Consider the following 23,138-nt stretch of genomic DNA (forward strand, 5'->3'; position numbering starts at 1 on the left):
CTCAATTATATGCTAGATAAGCATCTTTGACTTTTAACTAAAATATTAACAGTATGTGTTGTAAAATATTCTTACTCTTCCTGGTAAATATTGCTCTCATTTGGAAAAGGTGATTTAGCTTATGTCTTTTTTTTAAAAATTTTTATTGAAATAGAGTTGACTTACGGTGTTGTATTAGTTTCAGTTGTACAGCAAAATGATTCAGTTATACATATATATATTCTTCTTTTAATATTCTCTTCCATTATAGGCTATTACAAGATATTGAGTATAGTTCCCTGTGCTATACAGTAGGTCCTTGATGGTTATCTATTTTATATATAGTAGTGTGTCTACTTTAATCTCAAACTCCTAGTTTATCCCTCCCCCGCCTTTCCCCTTTGGTAACCACAAGTTTGTTTTTTATGGCTGTGAGTCTATTTATATTTTCTCAGTCATAAAAAAGAATGAAATCATGCCATTTGCAGCAACATGGATGGCCCTAGAGATTATCATCCTAAGTGATGTTGGCCAGACAGGGAAAGCCAACTATCATATCATACAGCTTATAGGTGGAATCTAAAAAAATGATACAAATGAACTTATTTAGCTTCTGTCTTGTACATTCCTTCTGATGTCTCTAAACCCAGCCCATCGGCCCTCAACCCCCTTCCCGTTGCCCAAGCTGAAACTAGCCCCAGTGGGGTTTACCACTTGATCTCTTGTGCTGGTGATCCCTGGGCCCTCTCTTGCCATGAAAAGACTCATATTGGGGAGGGTGCAGTGTTGTGGGCTGGTCAGGTAACTTCTGTTACTTAGCAACTTTCTCCTGCTTTGTTAAGTCGGGCTGTTCAATCTCCTTAATGAATAAGAGCATCAAGCCAGGTAATTGATGCCTGGACGTTTAGCTCATGAATAATTGACTGTCTGGGTAATCCTAGATACATTTCCTCCATCAGATTGTACAATGGAACAGTCATGTCATAGCCAGTGTTGAGTTTTTATTGTTTTTTTGTCCTGATCAGTTTTATGATGTCAATAATCTGCTTTCTTGACCCAAAGGCTCAGGTGAACAATGGAAGCAGTGACCCTCCCAGGGCTGGGACATGCTTCCTCTTCCCTGTACGAGAGCTCAGCATTTCCCCTGGAGTTTGGGCTTAGAAAAGTTTCAGCTCTTCTTGTTTATCTTTTCGGGTATCTTTTCCCACATACATCGGGAAGGCAGTGTGCTCTAAAGGGGAGGAGGGAACTGGGAATTGGATTTCCTGGGCAATGCCAATCACTTACTCTGCACCTCTAGGCCAACCTTAGCTTGTCTGACTTATTTATTCATTTATGCATTCATTCAGCACACGCTTTGAGCACCTCCTATGTGCCAGGCACCGGGGAGTCCATAAAAAACAAGGGTGACTTCGTCTGCTTTCATGGAGCTTACATTCTATTGAAAGCACGTGAGTGATAAGCATGTAAACAAGTAAAGGAACAAGTTATTTTCAGATAGCGGAAGCGCTAGGTTGAAAAACACCAATGGAGTAATGGAATAGAAAGTGACCAGTGGGGGGATGGGATAGATGGAAATCATTTTGATTGGGTGGCCAGCGAAGGTCAGGGATGTTCTCTCTGAGGCGGTGACATTTGAGTTAAGAACTGAATGACAAGGAGGAACTAGCCAAGTAAAGAAATGGGGGAAGAAACTTCTAGTTAGAGGAACATGAAGGCAGAGGTTTAGTGATGGGGATGGGTTTAGCATGTTTGAGGGACGTAAAGAGGGCCATGGGGCTAGAACAGAATGATGTGGGGCAGAGAATGAGGTGAGGTTGATGCCCACCCCTCCTTTGATACCCTTCAAGAGCACAAAAACTGTGTGGCCTCCCCTTAGACATGAGGGCCTGAATGAGGGATGTGGATGGAGCTAACTCTTTCCAAGTACATGCCTCATCAACAGTGCAGGCAGTGCCATTCTTCGTCTATAGTGAGCAGGTGCCGACAAAACTCGGCTCAGGTTAATTCGTTTATTCCACCCATACTTGCTGAGCTTTAGGCAGTGTCTGTGACACTAGGTATGTAGAAGGGACTAAAGCCACACTCCTGCCCTCATCGAACATATTCTATCTGAAAAATAGGCAATAAAAATCATAAAACAGGAAGATACACATATCTTATATGAAGTATATAAGGTAATGAGTGTTATGGAGATGCATAAAGCAGGGAGGGGCAGAGGAAATGAGGGAGGAGGGCGAGAGAGTTGAAATGTTAAAAAGAGCAGTCAGGGAAGGCTTCGCTGAGAAGAGGACAGTTGAGCTGCCACGTGAAGGGAGTGTGAAAGTGAGCCCTGTGACCGTCCAGGGAGGAGAATTCCAGGCAGAGGGAGCAGCAAAAGTACCCCCCTTTTTTTCTGGAAAACCTCTCTGCCAGCAGCCTGCCTCTAGACTGGGTCGTGTCCCCTTTTATAAGACTTTTATCACAATATGTATCACTCTCCTGCTTCAAACCTCCCACTGCACTTGGAATAAAGCATACGTTTCTTACCAGCTTACAAGGTCCTGTTTAACCCCTTCACCTCTCCAAACTCCTCTCCCTCATTTCATTGGCTCCAGCCACAGCAGCCTTCTGCCTGGTCTCTGAACACGCAGACTCGTTCCCAGCTCACTGCTCTCTCTGCCTAGAAACTCTCCCCAGAGCTTGTCCTGTGGTTGCTTCCTTCTTCTCATTAAGGTCTTAGCAACTCAGAAAAGGCTTCCCCGACTCCCCAAATCCTCTGCCCGTTCCCTGTCACATGGCCACTTCCCACTCATAGCCTTTATCAGGGGCTCAACTATCCGGAAGACCTACCACTTATTCACAAAGGAAGTAGTCATTTCCTACTGCACGGAATCTGGCCCATTATGTGTAATACGCTCTTTGGAGAATAAGGAGGTTATAAATGTGAGATGAAATGTAACAGAGTACCCACCTACCATATCGTGAGGCTTACAGCCCTTCAGAATATGACATTCACTTCCAGATCCTTCTACTTACCACCAGACCTGATTTTGAATTTTAAAAGGCTCCACTGCAAATGCATGCAAAAGTCTCTACCCTGCTCAGGAAGTAGGATGTAAGAGCAGAAGAAATGGATGCACTGCCCTTTTCACAGGAAAAAAAAAAAAAACGTCTGAAAAAACACTAGAAAAGAGCTTCCAGGTTCCCTGTATTTCTAACCTACTAGAACTTGGATGTTGAACCCACTCATAAGGCCAGAACTTCATTGTCTTAATTGTTGTGTTAAAAAAATTGTTTGAGAAATGTAATAAGTTATGGATAAATATACATGGGAAGAAGGGGAAGGGGGTAGTATTTGCTTATAGTGTTTTGTATTGTTTGCAAAGTGATTAATTTTAGCAAAGAGAAAGCAGCTATCTGTAAAACCCTTCTGGACGAATGTATTAAAATATGTCAATGGTAAGGTCAAATTATGTCAAAAGCTGAAATAATCTTTGATCTCAGTTCACCCAAATGGGTTAGACCAGACAGAAGACATGGGTCTTGGAAGATGAGGTCTCCACCACCATCACCACCACCACTACCACCATTAGCACCACCATCACTCCCCTTCTAAGTCCCATAAGTGAATCCACTAGGTGAAAATAATCTCAATGGCCAGGATGGCAACTCTTTCAGTAATGCTGTGCTTAGGGCCACAGGACAAGCAAAAAAACATAGACACATATTTATCCTCCAGCTGAAATTTAATGGTGGAGTAAATAGGTGACTGTGTGTGAGTTTCTTTTAAACCCACTCTGGGGAGGGGGGTACGTTATCAGAGCGTGGGAAATTAAAGAGCTTTCAAAAGGGAGCTGGACAGTTTCTCTTCAGTAAGGAATGCCCATCCTTGGTCTCTCAAGGAAAAGAAAGGAGGGTGTTTAGTTGGGGAAGGTTCTGTCTGCCCCACCTCCAGACAGAAAGCTGCTCAACATGGCTCTACTGGAAGGAACCCAAATGAAGGAAGAGGGCCACGGGGGCTGTTCTTTATTCCCCAGCCTGTCCACCCTCAGCCCGCTGGGTAAGCTCACCCTCTCCCCGTTTCCAAAGGTTCAACCCTGAGTGAGTCATCACTGTTATTTCCAGTTTGGTGGATTTTTTTTCTTTTCAAATTCAGGGGACCCATCAATTATTTAGGGCCCCAGGATGATCTCAGGTGGTGACACCTCTGTAGGTTTGTATGGCCTTTCTGAAGGGAAACCATCTGGCCTTCCTTAGCTTGTTCATCCCTGGGCTTCTCTCCCGGCTTGTAAGGTGTGGCAGCCACAGAGAGAGCCAAAACCATCAATATTTCACGGCCTTAATTAAAGTAAGCCGAGAGCCTCGGGCCTCTCACAACTGGCTTCCTTTTCCAAAACAAGTGCCTGGCGTCTTGAGCAGGGGGGCACACACAGGGAAATGCGAGTCTGACTAAAGTTGGGCTGGGGGAGTGAGGGAGCACAAGATTTCATTTACCGGGACCTTCGGGAGTTATAAGGCCGCCAGAGAGGTGCAGTATATTCTCTGGCGCTGGCGGCAGGGCGGGAAAGAGAGAAGGGGGGCTGCCTTTGTGCTTTCTTTGGACAACACTTGGAAGGGAGTAGACACTGGGCAGCCGGGAACTGTGGCCAGGCTTCGACTTCGGGCTGCATCCGCTAGTCTAATGTGAAATAGCTCCTGGGTCCCAGCGAAGGCTTCACAAAACGCGGGGCGCGGCGGGGGGCGGTAGCTTTGGTGCAGGTCTCTTTGCTGCTGCCGCCCCGCCCCTTCCCTCATGGTCCTCAAGTGCCGAGGAGGCCCACGCCGCCCTCCAGCGGGGCGGGCAGGAGAACTGAGAGCCCTGCGATTTATACGTCTATTAATTACCTCCAGCATGGAAGAACTGCCTATAAATACAGTGGCACTTTAGATAAAACTTTCATGCAGCTATTTAGATCCTTTAAAATATAAATGATTTCCTCTAAATTTTTTATCATAAATCAGGGCATGGAGCTAGGCGACAAGACGCCGATTTCCCCCCTGATGGGAGCAAAGCCTTCACCTGTCTTCCCTCTTTCTTTTTCTTTTCTGCCTTTCTTCTTCTTCTTCTTCTTCTTTTTTTTTTTTAATTTACAGAGGCTTGTTAATGACTCTGCTTCTCTTTGCTGCATCCAGGGCTTAAAGGAAAGTGAACAAGTGGCAGAAGTTTCACCCACTTTCCTGGAGGCTGTCTAGTGTGTGCAGGAAAGCTTGTGGCCTCTGGGCAGCACACCTGAGTTCAAATCCTATCCCTGCCACTTATTCCTGTGTGACCTCAAGGAACACACTTAACTTCTCTGACTGAGCCTCAGGGCTCCCCTCTGTGAAACAGATGTAATAATATTACCTACATCATAGAGAGGGTGGCTGTGAGGATTAAGTGACATAAAGCACAGAGCCAGGCTGGCAGCGTTAGAGCTCAAGAAACAATGAGCTGTGCACTGATAGACAAGTTACTTCACCTCTCTGAACCGGTTTCCTTATCTAGAAAGAAAAGGTGGAGGGATAATGCTCACTTCTGGGAGTATTAGGAGGACTGAATAAGACAACAGCAGACTCTAAGCTTCTTGAAGCAGGGACCATGTAGCCCTTGTTTATCATTTTATCCCCAGACCTAGCATGTGCCGGGCACAGACTAGGTGCTCAGCAAGCATCTGATGGATACACAAAGCAACAGAAGTCCCTGCTTTACTGCAGAACCATCAGAATGTGGTATCCGTTTATGGCGATGGATTTGGTCTCTACCTTTTCCCCAAGATCTACACTTAAAACCTTGAGGTATCCACACAGGTCCTGAAGGGGCCTGTGGAGCCCATCTCCCTAATCCTGTTATAGTGATAAGGAAACTGAGGCCTGGACACCACGAGTGACTTGTTCAGGATCACATAGCAGGTTAGTTATACGTCCACATTAGAATCCACACTTCCTGTGCTCTGTCCACCACCCCTTGCTGCCTCTTCACAGCCAAGCTGGCTGGGTAAGAGAAATGGCCTAATCCTTTGGCCATGGAAGAGATAACAACAAGCTAGGCCACAGGGGGATTGGCTTTATGACTTTGAACTCTGAGACACCTATGAACCTGAGAAGAGGGAGGCAAAACCAGTCCTCACGTGCCAGAACCATGTGTTTATGGAGTCCAGCTTCTTGAGGGCGAGCACAGAGCTGGCCACACTGCTCACAACACGTATGATAACGTCTAGAGCTCGAAGATGAAGACACAGGGGACCTACATAGGGTGTGGAGGGAGGAATATGCAAAAGCTGTGGGAAGTTATTAGGAAGAGTCTCCTGGGCCATGACACCTGAAACTCAAACGATTCCCCACGAAGTCCAGGACTAAACCCAGAAAACTTGGGGTCTCTCGCCTCCACTCTGGACCACCGCACCCAGTTCCTGCACAGCCACTGGAAGTAGACCTCGAATCCTATCACTGTCCTGTTTAAATGCTCTGGTGGCTCCCCACTTTCCTTGGAGCAAAACCCAACCTCTCTGCAAAATCCAGCTCCTACCTTTTGACTCTGCCGTTCCCCACATTCGCAGTTTTCCCCCCACACTCCCCCCACTCTAGCCTTCCTGCTCGTCCCTGAACACCCCAAGCTGATCCCACCTCAGGACCTTCACACTGTGCTGTTCCCCTTTATCTTCCGTTTTCTCCTTCCGGTCTTGGCTCAAAGGTTACTCCTCCCCTTTCTGTCCATGCATTTTCTGTTCCATCACCCTGGTTTATTTTCTCTGTAGCAGTTATCACTACTGGAGGCTTTCTTTTTTATTGTTCATCTTCTGCTGAAGCAGCAGCTCCAGGAGGGTAGGGGTGGCAGGTGAAAGTCGGGGACTGTTTCACTTGCAGCTGAATTCCTACCTCTTAACATAGTGGCTGCCACACAGTAGGCACTCAGTAAATGTCTTCAGTGAAAGAATGCGTGGTGGAGAAGGGCTCTTGGCGATCCCTGGGCTCGGTCCTCTCATGTTTCAGATAAGGAAACAGGCCGTGAGGAATCAGGGACCTGCATGGAGCCCTACTGCCTGAGAGCCAGCGCTTGGTCCGCGGCGGGGACCCCAAGGGAAGGGGAGGACTCCTGGCGCGTGCCGGGCCCTCACGGATGCTCGGCCCCGGGCTCCTGAGTCCCACTGGGCGTCTCGGATCGTCCAAGGCCGCGCAGACAATACGAGGCAAGCGGCCGACAGGCGAGTCCGCAGCAGCTGCGCAGGCGGCGGGTACATGTGAGAAGTTTGTGAAAGGAGACGAGAGAAAGGGAGAGGAAGGCGAGGCGAGCGGCTGCGAACACCTGGCCAGGCAGCAGCCCCGCCAGCTGCCTCCCCGCGATGGCATCTTGAGCTCGGGCTGTCCTATCGGGGTCGTCTCCCATTCCACCCCTTTTCTCTCTCCCCAACACTGGAAGGTGGAGGTTGGCCAGGGATGGATGTGGGAGGAGGGGTAGCTGCTGGCTTCTCCCTGTGGCCTCAGCCGGAAGCACGCCTGGAGCAGGGCCAGACTCTGAGCCTCTGGAAGCGTGGCCTTCTGAGAAAGGAGTAAAAGCTGGCTCGCCCCGCTGCCTCAGGCCCTGGGCTTGGGTGGTGGGGAAACTGGTTGGTGCCAGTCCAGGATGTTAGTCAACTTTCTGCATGGGCTTGGGAGTCAGAGACCTGGGTTCCAGTCCCCACTCTACCACACTTACTGCCTTCAGGCAGCTCAGTGTCTCTGTGCCTCAGTTTTCTTATCTGTGAACCAGAGATAATGATACCAACCTCACAGGCTTGATGTGGGGATTCAGCGCATAATACTTCTAAAGCACGTAGCCCAGAATCTGGCACACAAGGAACCATCCCACCAATGGCTCCTCTTGTTGTCACTATCATCACAGGCCAGAGTCCTGGGGAGGTTATTATTCATGCATTCATTCATTCAACACAAATTAAGTTCCTGCACGTATACCTATATATACAGGAACTTAATATATCTATATCTGTAGACAGGGCAACAGATAAGACTCCTCCTCAAAGAAGTCCCGGGGTCCTTCGAGAAACAGAGACCATGAAACATCATGTTCTTCCCAAGACATAATAGAGGAAGATGCGAAAGAGTCAAAGAAGGAAAACTCTTTGAGTCCTGGTGAAACTTACATCATTAAATCAGGGCTTTAACATCATCATCATCATCATCATATAACACGTGTGCAGAGCAAGTTTTTTGAATTGATGGTCCCAGGTCATCTGCACACAAATCAAGGATGTCTATTTAAAAAGCGCCTTAGGCCTTGTGGCCAAATCTCTGTGTGTGGCCCTAGGATGCTGTATTTTAAGAGGTTGCAGATGATTCCTACTCACAGTAAAGCTGAAAGCCACTCCTCAGGGAAGATGCCTCTCCCCACCCCGCTCTTCCTAGCATTCCTATAGGGCTACAGTCCTTCTGGAGAACATGGTGCTTTGTGTCCTGACTTAGGCTTACGTGTAGCCATTCTATTGTCCCCACTAGACTATGAGCCCCTGAAGCAGTGTGCTCTATACCTGCAGAACCTATACAAGGCCCAGCTGTCAGTAGGTATTCGGAAATGGTTGTAGCATGAAGAAAATGCCCCATTTAGGGTCACTTGCGTAAATGCCCATGTGGTCCTTCCCTGGACGCTCAGACAGATTTTGTTTGGCCCATATGTGATGTGTGTGTGTGTGTGTGTGTGTGTGTGTGTGTGTTAACTAATGCATGGGGTGGGGACATGTGCATGGGGTGGGGACTAATGCATGGGGTGGGGACATGTGCTCTCCAGTTTACCACAGTCCCAATCCTCCCTTGTATACACCCAGCTAATTAATTTTACCAGACTTGCCCCTGACAGCATTTAAGTTTGCAAATCCCGTACAGTATAGAGGATGTTAGCAACTGCATTCTGGGGCTCTCCTTCCAGTTACTTTCTGAATGGCCTTTTCCTTCATTCTTCTCCAGTCTGTTATCTCCAGGGCCTTCTCAGTAAGAGTGGTCCCTAAGGACGGCAGTCATCTTCCTGCTGGCTGCTTAGAGCTGCTAGTAGACCCTCTTGAAGGGAAGGGTGGGAAAAACCCAGGGAACACAGGTTGTCTGATGCAAGCATGGTTTTTGATTTGTGATCCGAATGCCTCAGGATGCCGGAGTGAGGGCTGGTGAGCCAAAGGTCTGCACTGGAGGCCTAAGGGGGCTAGTTGGTTGTGCTCTGTCTCTGACCCCTGTCTCACCTCGACCCTGGCTAGTATCTCCCAGGCCCCTGAAGGGACAAAGCGGGGAAGAACGGACGTAGACGGGCCTTTCCCTTCATTTCTGGGGGTTCAGCTTCACAGACAACTAGGGTCTCAGGGCACCGCGAAGCCAGAAGAGTTACAGATTCTTCTCCCTAGAGGATCCAGCATACCCAGCCTTTGTCCCCATTTTCTCTTTTGGCTTCTAGTATTGGGCAGAAAACAAGAATGAGTGGTCCTAACTGCTGGTGAGTGATACCATAATGCTGCAGTTAGCTTCTGGAGAGTTGAGGATTCCTGGAGAGAAGCTCCTGACCTGCTCAAAATGTATCTCATTTAAATTAACCAGAATGGTAGTCTTTTGCTACAGCTGGAAGCATTTAGCGATCATCTGGTCCAGCCCTCTCTTATGGGTAAACTGAGGCTCGGCCAGCATCACACTGACACAGTGTTTGAATGCTGTCCCAAGCCCAGGCCTCCTGAGGCTCACAGTCCTGGCTGTGTATTCTGTATTTCAAGAATCCCACCAGCCTTGCTCTGTGTCTTGTGCATGAATCTACATCCCCTCCACTGCAGTGCAAGTTCACTGTCAATTTCCCGCAGTGGATTTTAGACTGGTGATTCCATGAGGGTAGGGATGGTGTCTGATTCACATCTGTGTCTCAACCTTCACCACGGACTCTGGTGCAAAGCAGGTGAACAGAGGAGAGCAAGGAGCCAGTTTGTACCTGCAGACAAACCGTTCTCTAGAGAGAGGACCCAGGTCACTCCTGTTCCCAAAGGAGGGAGGAAGAAGAGAGGAACAAACATTATTCCATGATTTCAGTGTGCCAGGCACCGTGTCAAGTGCTTATCTCAGTGCATTCCTCACAACAATCAGTGGAGGTGAAACTACAATGTCCATTTAACAGATGAGGAAACTGCAGTACACAGACACTGAGTTGGCTCCTGGCCTCTAGCAAGCAAGATCCCAGGGCAGAGCCTGAGGCCCCAAGTATCAGGTTGTGAGGAAGTTGACTCAGTGCTCTCCTTTCTACTCCAGCTGTCAACATCTTCACCAGAACCCAAGAAGGCATAGCAATGCAATTCCCATTTTAGAGCTCAGGAAACCGAGGCTCAGAAAGGTTTAGTGAAAGGGCCACACGTGGCTTCCCGCACCGGGGTTAATCCTCTCCGCTGGTTAGAGGACAGGACCCAGGCAAGGGGGTTGACTCCGATGCGGAGAAGACCTGAGGGTGGGGAGGCCAGACCCGGTTGGGCTTCCTCTTAGGCCAGGGGGTGGCCCCTTTCACCCCGCCCCACCCCCATTAACCTTCGTGGAATCCTGACTCACAGCCCCAGGCGTGGGGTCCTAGCTTACAGGCTGCCAGGATCACTGAAACCCGAAGGCCGTTCCGCGGTGGAGGCGACGAGGTGGGCTCAGCTGGGCGCGCAGGGCTTTTCTCCCAAGCCCGAGGGCGGCGCGGCCGCGGTCCCAGGATTCCCCATGCATTATTCACGATGTTTACTAGCGCGGGGAAAGGAGAGGAGAGAAGAGGGAAGGAGAGGGGAGCAGAGGGGAGGCGAGGGTGGGGCAGTACTAACCTCAGGGCACGCAAGTCCGAAACTTCAGGAGGAAAAACAAAGTAGCTAAGTGGTTAAGAGCCTGGGAAGTCAGACGTGGCGCCTGGCACACAGTAGGCCACCAGTAAATACGTGTGTAACGGATAACGACAACGGAACGAGTGAGTGAATGGCTTTGCTCCCAACCAGTTATGTTGTCTTGGGCTTAACCCATCTGACCCTCGTTTTCTTCGTCTATAAAATGGCATAACAGTAACTATTCCACAGGGTATTGAGGGCACCCTGAGCTAACTCTAAATTGCCTAACGCACAGTAGGAGCTCTAAAATGAACGCTGCTGTTGTGGGTAATGGCGCTTGTAAGCATCAGCGGCCCAGCAGAAGTCCTCTGATCGACTCCCAAGGCCGGTGGGCAGTCCTAAAAACTAACCTGCAAGATTCCTTAGACTGGCGGCTTGGGGAATGGGGGAGGCGGGGGGCAAATTGTCTTTCTCAAGCGAAGGCAAGAAAGACAAGTGCAGAGAGGAAACTTCAGACCTCCTGCACTGGGCAGGAAGTTACTTTCCCCACCTCCACCCTGGGAGGTGGAGGTCACCTGGGGCTCATTCTGGTAGTTTCTCATCCTCCCCGGAGCCCGTCTGGGCGCTTGGAGGCGCCCCTTCGCTGCGCGTCTGGGCCGGACTCTGGTGGACCGCACCGGCGTGGGACCAGGAGCGCCCTGGAAATGGGCAGTTTGGCGGCAGCTGGGCAAAGTGTGTGTATGGGGTGGGGGGAGAGGGAGGGTCAGCTTCCCGGGCCACGGCTGCCCTTATATCTGGGTTATGAGAGTTGGGACAGGATGGAGAGGTTTGGGACTTTGGGGGAAAGAAGGTCCGAGAAGAAGAAGAAAGAATCCGGAAGGTCTGCGGGCTGGAGCCGGGCAGGGCGGGGCGGACGGGGAGAGGCCCGGCCCGGCCAGGGTATAAATGCTGTGTCTGGGGCGGCGGGGGCCCGCGCGGAGAGCTGCTGCCTGGCCTCGCCTCCCGGGCCGCCCCCGCGAGTCTCGGGCACGTGAGCACGCCTGCGCGCGCGCCCGGGCCCTTCCTGGCAGGCTGCTTGTAAGATGAGTGAAGGAGCAGGTGGGGGAGAGGGGAGGCAGCGAGCGAGAGGGCGAGGGGAGCGCGGGCGCTGAGCGGCGCTCACTTGGAGTGCGGCGAGCGAGAGAGCGAGAAGAGCCTGATCCATGTCCCTCGCTGCCTCCCTGCCCGGCGTGCGAAGATGATGGCCATGAACGCCAAGCAGCCTTTCGGCATGCACCCGGTGCTTCAAGAACCCAAATTCTCCAGCCTCCACTCCGGCTCTGAGGCCATGCGCCGAGTCTGTCTCCCAGCCCCGCAGGTACGTAGTGGAGCATAATTACCGCTCTAAGGCACATTTTTTGACAGGCACTTGGTTCATGTTTTTTTCATGTCGCCCAGAACAATCGCCGCTGTCTGAACCCCTCTCCTTGTCTCCCCCGTGCTCTCTCCCGGCGCGCTCTCTCTCTCATTCATGTCTCTGATCCACACGTCTGTTTCAGCAGAGCCTCTGTCTCCGTATTAATTTTTATGACCTGGGCTTTGAGGAGAGGCATCTCGGTTGCTTGAAAATGTGTTTTAATCCTGAGTTGACAGTATTCCCCACTGACCGTGCTGTGCGCCTTCTCGCTTGCAGCTGCAGGGTAATATATTTGGAAGCTTTGATGAGAGCCTGCTGGCACGCGCCGAAGCTCTGGCGGCGGTGGATATCGTCTCCCATGGCAAGAACCATCCGTTCAAGCCAGACGCCACCTACCATACCATGAGCAGCGTGCCCTGCACGTCCACTTCGTCCACCGTGCCCATCTCCCACCCGGCCACCCTCACCTCGCATCCGCACCACGCAGTGCACCAGGGCCTCGAGGGCGACCTGCTAGAGCACATCTCGCCCACGCTGAGCGTCAGCGGCTTGGGAGCCCCCGAGCACTCGGTGATGCCGGCACAGATCCACCCGCATCACCTGGGTGCCATGGGCCACCTGCATCAGGCCATGGGCATGAGCCACCCACATGCTGTGGCGCCTCATAGCACCATGCCCGCATGCCTCAGCGACGTGGAGTCGGACCCGCGAGAGCTCGAGGCCTTCGCGGAGCGCTTCAAGCAGCGGCGCATCAAGCTGGGGGTGACCCAGGCGGACGTGGGTGCGGCTCTAGCCAACCTCAAGATCCCCGGCGTCGGCTCGCTCAGCCAGAGCACCATCTGCAGGTTTGAGTCTCTCACTCTTTCGCACAACAACATGATCGCCCTCAAGCCGGTGCTCCAGGCCTGGCTGGAGGAAGCCGAGGCCGCCTACCGAGAGAAAAACAGCAAGCCGGAGCTCTTCAACGGCAGTGAGAGGAAGCGCAAACGCACGTCTATCGCGGCACCGGAGAAGCGCTCGCTGGAGGCCTACTTCGCTATCCAGCCGCGGCCCTCATCCGAAAAGATCGCGGCCATCGCCGAGAAACTGGACCTTAAAAAGAACGTGGTGAGGGTCTGGTTCTGTAACCAAAGACAGAAACAGAAACGAATGAAGTACTCGGCTGTCCACTGACTGCTGCGGGGCGGAGCGTCCGGGGCCGGGAGAGCTGAGTGTATGTGTCCCCCTGGAGTTGGGGGGCACGGTTATGGGGGCTCCGAGACGTTTCCTGGTAGGTCAGGCTCTCTCCCCCGAAGTCACAGACTTTCCCCTTTATCCCACCTCGTTGCCTCCCGGCCTTCTCTTTCCATTCTTTTCTTTCTATTCCCACCAGAAAAGTTTGGGCGCTAAGAAAAAAATTCCTGAAAGGCAGGCCTGGAGGGGCTTGTGCTGTCCGTGGTGCTGAAAATCGCCCTCGCGCACAAGACCGCGCGACCTCATGGCGGGAGCCCAAATGCAGGGGATGGTCAATTGGCCCGAACGCACGACTCTGGGGTGAAGACACCACTTTACTAAGCGCGACTAGACAAGGGGTGAAGGGATGGGAAGGAAGCGATAAGGAATAACACAGAGTCTAAGTGGGGCACAAACATGTACTGGAGATTTATTTAGAGTATAAAATACATGTATGTTTCCAAAGGATAGCCTTATACTCCGTTCGTCACCTAAATTTTATCCATTTCATCCTTTGGTTTGTTGTAAGTTGTCTAAGGTAGCATAGATTAGGTTCAGGGAAAATGTTCGGGGAGTAGCGGGCTCTGAGTTGTTCTCCAACATAAGGTGGGCTCCAGAAAAGGTGGGCCCAATTCAGCGACTGAAAATGCTGGGGTGGGATGGGGGGGATCCTGTAGCTGGTTTGCAAGCAGCAGCCGGCCCCTGCTGTGGCTCGTCCGCCATGATCTGCTGGGTAATGACAGTAGTTTGAGGGGTAATGCCCGCCTGCAGGAAAGCAGGGCATTGGTAGCAGTCGGACTGAGGACTCTCTGACCCCAGCTCGCTGTTCCAGCCAGACTCCCAGAGCAGCTGCGTAGAGGCAGCTGCTCGAACGAAAGTAACTGTAACTTTTCCGAATCATATGCAAGTCCTTCTAACATGTCTCACCTCATTGTGCTTTTATTATTATTGTTAGCACCGTTTTTTACTGTTATTTATTTAACTCTACTTCTTTCCATCCCCCAACCTCTCGGTGGAGGTTCACTCATAGCTTTGAACGGAAAGAGGGGCGAAACCCCGGCCTGGATCTTTCTCACCCCAAGTCCCTCTGGCCCCGTCACATGTTTTCTTTCGTTGCTTCATGTAATTTGCGTGTTGCTGTGTGACCTTTGGTTTCGTTGTCCAAATAGACACAAATAAAATATTGTTTCCTTCTCTCTTTACCCCTTGAATTAACTTCTAAAATAAATGCTTTATTTTTCAACCCGAATTGCAGTGTTTTTTCTTTCTCGGAGATTAAGGACTACTAGTCTTGGAAAGGATTTAAAAGTGAGAACCCAAAAGGGCCGGGCTGTCATTTCCAGGAGGCCAGTCTCCTGCAATCTTCCCTCCTTCCTCCTCTTTCGGGGCTGCCTCATCTTCTCACCCAGATCCTCCCTGGACCTCAGGGTTTCCAGGCCCTTCCTCCATGCTTCCCACGTGCTAATCTTTCAGCTTCTATTTGCTCAACTTGACTCAGACAGAAAACTTTTAGGCCTGACTGATGGGAGTAGGCGCCCCCAATGCCTCCACTCATTGGCTGAATGATCCTGAAGTGAGTGTAACTTCTCTGAGTCTCCATCGGTTGTCTGCAGCATGAAGATGCGAATACTTACAAGGCTATTGTCAGGACTAAGTAAGATTATTTATTTAAGGTGTCTGGTAGTGCTTGGTTCTTCTCGGGAAACATGATTATTTTAAAAGTTTCAAACAGCTACATGGGAGGTGAGGAGAGATGCAAAAAAGGGAGGAAAGTGTTCTTTGCTGGGACAGAGTCGTTTGGGCTTCCTCGAGGTCAATTCAGAAATTCATTTGGAATTGTCACCCAGGAGATTATTCCACGGTCTATCGAGGCTTCTGTGTGTGTGGGGGGGGATGGCGGGTGGATAATGAGATAATTGCGGCAAAGATCCTGGCCTGGTGCCTATACACAGTAGGTGCTCAACAGATGCCGGTTTCCCTCTCTCTCTTCCACATACTCGAAAAGGGGGAGGAAATCTTATCTGTGAGACGCAGAAACACCTTCATGATTTAAAAATTAATGTTCCAAGTCCTGGAGTCGTCTGTACATTTCCCCACTGTGTCTGCAAAGAACTCTGCGTCATCACCTCTGGACTGAAATTCGAAGCAGAGCGGGTCTCCCCTCCGCGCGATACGCCCCCCTATTGCAAAAGCAAACCTGGGGATCATCCCCAGCCCCTGGGTCTCACCCTGTCGCCCCCGCCTTGCGCACCAGCCCCAGCGATTCCTCCACCTCCCTCTCCATCGGGTGTCCTTTAATAATAAATGCCCTTATGCCATTACATTATATTGTGGGTTTTGAAAATTTAAAATACGGCTGATGCAATATTAATTGCCTATAGTGGTATAAAACACAGGGCCAGAGCCCAGCCGGGCTGCAGATGAGGTGGCCGTGAGCGTCCCGCGCGCCGAAGCGAAGTGCTCCAGACAGACGCGCCTTTGCGGGCTGGGAGGTTTCCTGCAGGTAAGGGCCTTCGGCTTTTTTGGCCCGGGGAAGAACCCGATATCCGCCTCCATCTCCTTTTCGGAAAGTTCCCCGCTGTTATATAATTGCTTATTCATTTGTTTGTTTTATTAATAACCTCAAAAGTTTGGGAGACTTTTTTTGGAGAGGGCGAGATGAGTCGCCTGAATGCAAGGTCTGCGTCAGTAGTGGCCCGGCAGGGTTGTGAGTTGGAGCCGCGCGTTTCGGCGTCATCCGCTTCAGATGCCCGGGACCGTCCGCGCGCACGAGTACTTTGACCAGTTTCTACCTGCCGGCGGGAGCTGTGGCCGGGTCCACGAAGCGCCCCATCCTCTCCCGCCCCCTGAGCGCGCCGGGCAGGCGCCGCTGCCTCTCTCCTTGGGCTCTCTCAGGAAGCGTCGGGAGCTGTGGTTTCTCTGAAACTGTTCAGTCGCCTCTGCCACTCGTCCGGTGGAGGCACAAACTTCTCAAGGGGTGTGTGTATGTGTGTTTGTGTGGCGGGGGTCGGGATCTGGGTACCAGACGGTCTGGGATTCACGCAGGCCTGATTTGCATCCTGGCGGGTCATTTCCTAATCGTGTGACCTTGGGCAAGTCACATTACCTCTCTAAGCCTCTGCTGATGGCTGTACAAGCGCACAAAAATTACCCTGAAGAGTACTTGAAAAGCACTCTGGAGCAGATTTTCTTTTACCAAGTCTCATCAGCTTTCAGCATTCACTGCCTAAGGCCCAGCTGGGGGTTTCTTTAGACTGTGCCAAGGGAACGTGAGGCCAATGTTCAGGGCTGCTTTTATGGAAAGCTGCACTTGGCCTCTCATGATGGGACTTTGAGAGTCATCTGTGGACCAGAGAAAGGCTTCTAGGCCCCTGCCTGGCTGGAACCAGGGCCTGACCTGGAATGAGGCAGGCATACACAAGCCAGCACGGCTGAAGCCTTGAGAGGCAGAATGTGGAGGAAGGAACCCTGGGCTCCTGGGTCCAGGCTGTGTGATCTCTGGCCAGGAGCTTCCTCTGTCTGTGTGTCTCTGGTAGTGTGAGTTTTGTCTGTTTCATGCTTAATGCCAGCTCAGGGTCTGGCTCAGAGTGGCAGACAATACGTATCTGTTGAATGAATGAATGAGGTTTTGTTTTGTAAAATGGAAGGACCCCTCTAGCCCAATCCTTTCTGGATTTTGGGGACTATAGGGAAAGACAGAGGCCGTCAAGAATAAACAAGTCAGGAGCAGGGCCAGGGCCAAGGGTCTGCATATCAAGCTTCCATTTAAAGACAGCAAGTTTCCTTCCTATTTAAATTAGAAGAGGCCTTGCCTCACTCTGTGGTGATCATGTGTAGAGATGGGGTACTCTTTGACATGGGCCCTTAGAAACTTGAAGAGGAATCTCAAGGATCAGGATGTGGCCTGCTGAGTGTGCCTGACCCTCTCTTGGCCCTACTATGAGCCTGGGTTGTTTTACTTTCCTGCTGAGATGTAAACTGCTCCAGCTCTGGAGTGGACAGGCCTAGGGTGGAATACCTACTCCATCTCTTAGTTGACTAAGTGACTTTACCACTCTGAGCCTCGGTGCCTTCATCTGTGAAACTGGAAAAAAAATGACTGTCTTTCAGGATTGCTTTGATGAGTAAATGAAATCACAGAAGCCCAGGGCCTGACACACAGTAGGCATTAATGGATATTCTCTTTAAAATATTACTTATACTCAGAAAAATGAGAGATTATGTTGCAGTGGCAAATTTCAGGATTTGGAGTCAGGTGGGATCAACATTTTCCCTCTGTAAACCATCATCTGTTCATGTACAAAATGAGAGTAGTGAGAGATGCCTCTGTCAGAGGCAAGCTAGAAAGCATAAAAGAAACTTCTTTGCATTCTGTTCATCCCAGTGACGGAAGGAACGAGGAATTCGCTTCCCAGGAGCCCATGGAGCGATTATGTAGTTCCTACTAAGAGACTTGACCCTCTCGCAGTTCTCTGCACTCAAGCCTTCCTCCTCTGTAGAAGCCTGGCAAACATCCACTGTCAGTGACAGTTCGAGACTCAGCGCGGCGCTTCCCCCGGAAGGGCGGGGCTCCAGAGGGCAGAGGAGGCGCTGAGGATGAGGCCCCTGGCTCGTTCTCCCCGCCCTGCACCCACCATTGGCCCCCGGGGTTAGAATGCGTCAGCCAAGACGCAGAGCGAAGAGCGTCTCTTTTCACTGAAGGAGAGACTGAGGCCCAGAGAAGGGCGGGCACGCTCTTTCTACCTTAAATTGTTCTTTTACCCTGTCACGCTATCAAACTACGCCGTTGAATTTCCTTCTTAGTCCTTATTACTCCTTGATAGCACCCTGTTTGTTTATTGAGCAGTTAAAGCGCTTGGAGCGAGCAAGAACAATGTCGGCCTAGTTCCCCGGTCTCCTTGAATCGAGTGTAGGACAGCACACAGAGTGAGCGCTCCACAAATATTTGTTGGATAAATGAGTAATAATGATATCTGACACGTATTGAGGGCTTCCTGTATGTCAGGTTTTGTTCCAAGCACTTTATATGCATTAGCTTATTAATCCTTAACACCGTTGAGTATGTACCTTTTTTTTTGCGGTACGCGGGCCTTTCACTGTTGCAACCTCTCGCGTTGCGGAGCACGGGCTCCGGACGCGCAGGCTCAGCGGCCATGGCTCACGGGCCCAGCCGCTCCGCGGCGTATGGGATCCCCCCGGACTGGGCCATGAGCCCGCGTCCCCTGCATCGGCAGGCGGACTCTCAACCACTGCGCCACCAGGGAAGCCCGAGTAGGTACCATTTTTAAGCCCAGTTTACAGATGAGAACTCGGAGGCACAGCGTGTTTATGTAACTTGCCCAGGGCAAGTCGTGAACTTGTTTAGTTCAACTGTTTAGCTGTTTGGTGGAGAGACCTGGCAGAAACCTGCTGATTCGCCTCACCCGTCCCCAAGTGAGACTCGACCCTGGCGAGGGGCAGGGGAGGGGGGCCGCCAAGGGTGGGGGCGAAGCAGGCGTGTCGGATTTGGCTGGAGACGCCAGGGGCGCAGAGGAGGTGGCGGAAGCCGACGAGGCCCGCTCTCCTCGCCGGGTTCTGGGGGGCTCCATCTCTGCAGGTCTCCCCCTCGCGGTTCTGCGCCTCTCACGTCTCTGTTCCTTTCTGTGTCTGTTTACTTATCTCCCACACACCCGCTCTCAGCTTCCCTCGGACTTCTAAGGCGCGAAAGTCTGGCCCCAAAGTGCAGGAGCGAGGCAGGCCGCGTCCCCGGGGCGAGCACAGAGCCCTTTTCCCTTCTTTCTTCTCTTCCGCTGAGCGGCGGGATCCCCCGCGGTAACCCGCCCGGCGGGCAAGACGGAGCCAGCGAGGACCCCGGCGGACAAATTAGTCTCTCCTTTGATCGCTCTTTTCTGATCAGGTCAGGTTTCCCTCCGCCCCGCGACGGCGCTTCCGCACCGACCTGTCTCCCTGGGCTCCCCCAAGGGGTCAGCGTTCGCCCGGCTCCGCCCCGCGCCTCCAGAGGAGACTTCTGCCGCGTTCCGGGCCTGGAGCACCCTGGACTTTGGGTGGCGCGTTTCGGAGAGAGGAGTGGGCGCCGGTCCCAGGCTGTTCGCGGGAGTCCTCCCCTCCTCCCCCCATCCCCCCACCCCCGGCCTTGCCTCCGGTCCTCAGCGCGCGGAGTACCTATCTCCGTAAAACGTCAGTTCTCTGCTCCGTCCCTCAACCCAGTCCGGCCCAGTCCGGCACGGGAGGCAAACTGGTACCGAAATTGCATTCTCTCTCTTTTGAGTTTTTCAGTTTTAGAATTTCACACCCACAAAAATCCTGGTGTTCATCCTGGGAAAATCCGAATTTCATTGGAGTTCTTTATACATAGTTAGGATTTAATATTGATTTTACTTTGAATTACATAGGGAGGAGGAACCACCATAATTTCAAGAGCTCTCTGCCCGAATCCCACTCCTAAGGCCAATATCTCTTTCCTCTATTGACAAACCCCCTACCCCCCATCAGCCCAGCTCCAAGACCCAACATCCCCGCCGTGACAGTGCCCCCCAATGCCTGGGGCTTTGCTAAGCAGCTCACCTCTTGACAGATACAGTTAATGTCCAGCCGTCATAAATCAAGACCATAAAAAGCTTACTTTCATATGCACTCAATTTCTACAAAACCTAAACTAATTGCATAAATTCCTTTAGGCCACTCAGAGTTGCTCTCTGGGTTGGGATCTGATCAATTAGTCATTAGGCACTCCATTAGCTGGGGTTTAAGCTGCCTCATATAAATGTCTCCTGTCAATTTGCTTGTAATTGAATGAATAAAAAAGGGTACAGTTATTAGCACAGAGGATCAGAATGAGGAGAGGTCAATTTTATTCAAATATTCTTAAAATGTCTTAATCTAATAATATTAATAATAACAATAAGAAGAAGGCATTTGGACACCAGCCACACCATGTTAAGGAAAGGTCTGGCCTGAGACACAGCCACCTGAGTGGTATCCCAGCTCTGCCACCTTGGGAAACTAGTCTCTCCCACCCCAGTGGCCTGAGTTTCTTTACATATAAAACGAGTTGGTTGAGGTGATTTTCTTTCTTTTCTAATTAGTTTTACATTTTGTCAAAGTAATTTATGCACATGGTTAAAAAATTGAATACAGAAGGGCAAAATGACCAACGCTCTCCTTAGCCACTTTTAGCTGTTTCTTTTGGAAGTTAATTATATCTAAATAATATATATTTAGCACTATTTAAAATTCAAGGTTTATGTATGCTAACACGTATATATGGAATCTAAAAAAAAAAAAGTTTCAGAAGAACCTAGGGGCAGGACAGGAACAAAGACGCAGACGTAGAGAATGGACTTGAGGACACAGGGAAGGGTAAGGGTAAGCTGGGATGAAGTGAGAGAGTGGCATGGACATATATGCACTACCAAATGTAAAACAGATAGCTAGTGGGAAGCAGCCACATAGCACAGGGAGATCAGCTCGGTGCTTTGTGACCACCTAGAGGGGTGGGATAGGAGGGGTGGGAGGGAGACGCAAGAGGGAGGAGATATGGGGATATATGTATATGTATAGCTGATTCACTTTGTTATACCGCAGAAACTAACACACCATTGTAAAGCAATTATACTCCAGTAAAGATATTTTAAAAATGCAAGATTTATTTGAATATTATTAAGAATTTTAAGAAATGTTAAGATTTTGATTAAATAATACATGATTCAAATTCAAAAGAATTAGAAGATTTACAGTGAAAAGTCTTTCTCTCACCCTTGACCCAACTTACCCAGTTCCCTTTGTTGAAGGCAAGTAACATGAATTTCTTGTGTCTACTTCAGAGATGGTTTACTGGCTGCCATTTCTTGATTTGTCTTTCTTAGTCATTGCGCATTAACTTCTTGCTATGATATCAGAGAACTAGAGATATAATAATCTTGAATAATCTCCCCACACCAAGTATGCTAAGAACTTTTGTATAAAATCAATAATTAAAAAGTATGAACTGCATGGGCAGTTGAAAATTCTGATTCTTTTGTGTGTGTGTGTGACCAAAAATTAATTTGGAGATGTGGACACCACAAATATATAAAAACTGCCTACTCACAGAGATAAAGAGTGTTTATAGGTTGATCTGAGTTCTAGCCTTCCAAATAGAATTTAAAGCAGCCTATCTGGGGAAGACGTAGATGAAATGATTTAATAATCCACCTAAGGTTAGGGATTGAGCATCGGACTACGGAAACTCCAGCTGAGCTCCCACACGTGAGGAAGCCAAGTGCTTTGGGAAATAGATTCTACCTCTGACAGAGGTTCAAAGTGGTGATCCTGACTGGCTGCTTGGAGAGGTACAGGGAACCATTGTTCCCGGAGCAGGATGGATTTGTATTGAGCCCTGCATATTCTCTCAGTGAATTCCTCTTGTTAGTAAAAAGCTTGTACTGGAAGAGAGTTAACTGGGAGAATTGGAATCATCTCTGGTCAGCCTACAGAGCACAGGCCACATGGTTCTTGGAAGGTACACAAAAAGTTCTGAATTCCAGGCCTTACTCTGTTCTTCGTGACCTTGGTAACTCTATTCATTTCTCAGTTTCCCCAACTCTAACTTGAGGAAATTGACCAGGTAGTAGTTCAGTTTTGGTGAGGGTTTTTGGACTCCCTTGAGAATCTGAGGAAAACTGTTTTTTCTAACCCAGAAAAATGCACATCTGTGCACTCACAAGTTTTGCTAACTTGCTGGAGTTCAGTCATGGATTCCCTGGGTTCAACCCAGGAGTTTTTGGTCCAAGGTTAATACCCCTTGGACTAGGTGATCTAAAGTCCTTTCTTTATGTCACTATCTGAATTTACAGTCAAATACCTGTAAACACTGAAACCAGTTTAGGAAACTGGGAAGAACTTTACTGAAGGCAAAAATAAAGTGTTAATTAGACTATAAGCCAATTGTTGATAAAGACTCCAAATGGCTTTGGCAAAATTATTTTTCAGATCAATAGTCAGTCTCCCAGGAGGTAATGCGGTGGAGTGAAAAAAGCACTACATTAGGGGTCAAAATCTAGGTGTTTTTTTTACCAGTCTTCCAACACCTAGAATTGAGATTTTTGAGCTGGAGGCTTCCCTGCTCTGGCTCCCTCTTTTCTTATCAGTAAAATGAGAGGGTTGGACCACATGACTACTGAAGCTGTCAGCTGTAACTTCATGTGAGCTTATACGTAAAGACATTGGCATGTCTTACATTTGGTATTTGTTTTGGTTTATTTTATTTTTCTATTTTGTTTTCAAAAGGATAGTTGTGCAAAGTGGTGCTGGAAGAAAGGTTAGTCCCTAGTTCCTGGGTTCCTAAGCGCTGAGGCTTCTGAAACCACGTGGCAGAAACACAACACCTGATGGAAAAATAAAAACAACAACAGTTTGTAAGTTTAAAATTTAAAGGCAGGGTGGGAGCAGGAGGCAGGATGAAATTAAAACATTTTGTTAGACTAAATCGTTCTGGCCCAGCCAAGCCAGGTCATCAGCAGGCCTGGGGAGACTCAGCTCCGTGGGGAGCAGAGGGCAGTTGTGGGCTGGGCAGGGCACCCAAGCCTGTCCCAGCTCTGGCTGGAATCCACAGATAAGAGAATGCTGACCAGGGCTCCTGTTGTCTGCTCTCAGATCTTCAGTTTTTCTACCTTCTGACTTGGGTTAGTGTTTGCAGCTGTGAGCTCACTCAGCCCTTGAGGGTCTGCGTTACTGGTCACATTGCTCAAGTGAAATGATAAGAATGTCAT

General features: G+C 49.9%; 1 protein-coding gene across 1 annotated transcript; it reads left to right on the forward strand.

Moving 5' to 3' along the window:
• Positions 1–11,920: 11,920 nt before the first annotated feature.
• On the forward strand, positions 11,921–14,024 carry POU4F3 (POU class 4 homeobox 3). The gene is made up of 2 exons (XM_004314182.3): positions 11,921–12,138; positions 12,454–14,024. The coding sequence occupies exons 1-2, from the start codon at positions 12,019–12,021 to the stop codon at positions 13,348–13,350; spliced, it is 1,017 nt and encodes a 338-aa protein (XP_004314230.1). The 5' UTR covers positions 11,921–12,018; the 3' UTR covers positions 13,351–14,024.
• Positions 14,025–23,138: the final 9,114 nt, after the last annotated feature.

The sequence above is a fragment of the Tursiops truncatus genome, chromosome 3, assembly GCF_011762595.2.
Source record: "Tursiops truncatus isolate mTurTru1 chromosome 3, mTurTru1.mat.Y, whole genome shotgun sequence".
Classification (NCBI taxonomy): domain Eukaryota; kingdom Metazoa; phylum Chordata; class Mammalia; order Artiodactyla; family Delphinidae; genus Tursiops; species Tursiops truncatus.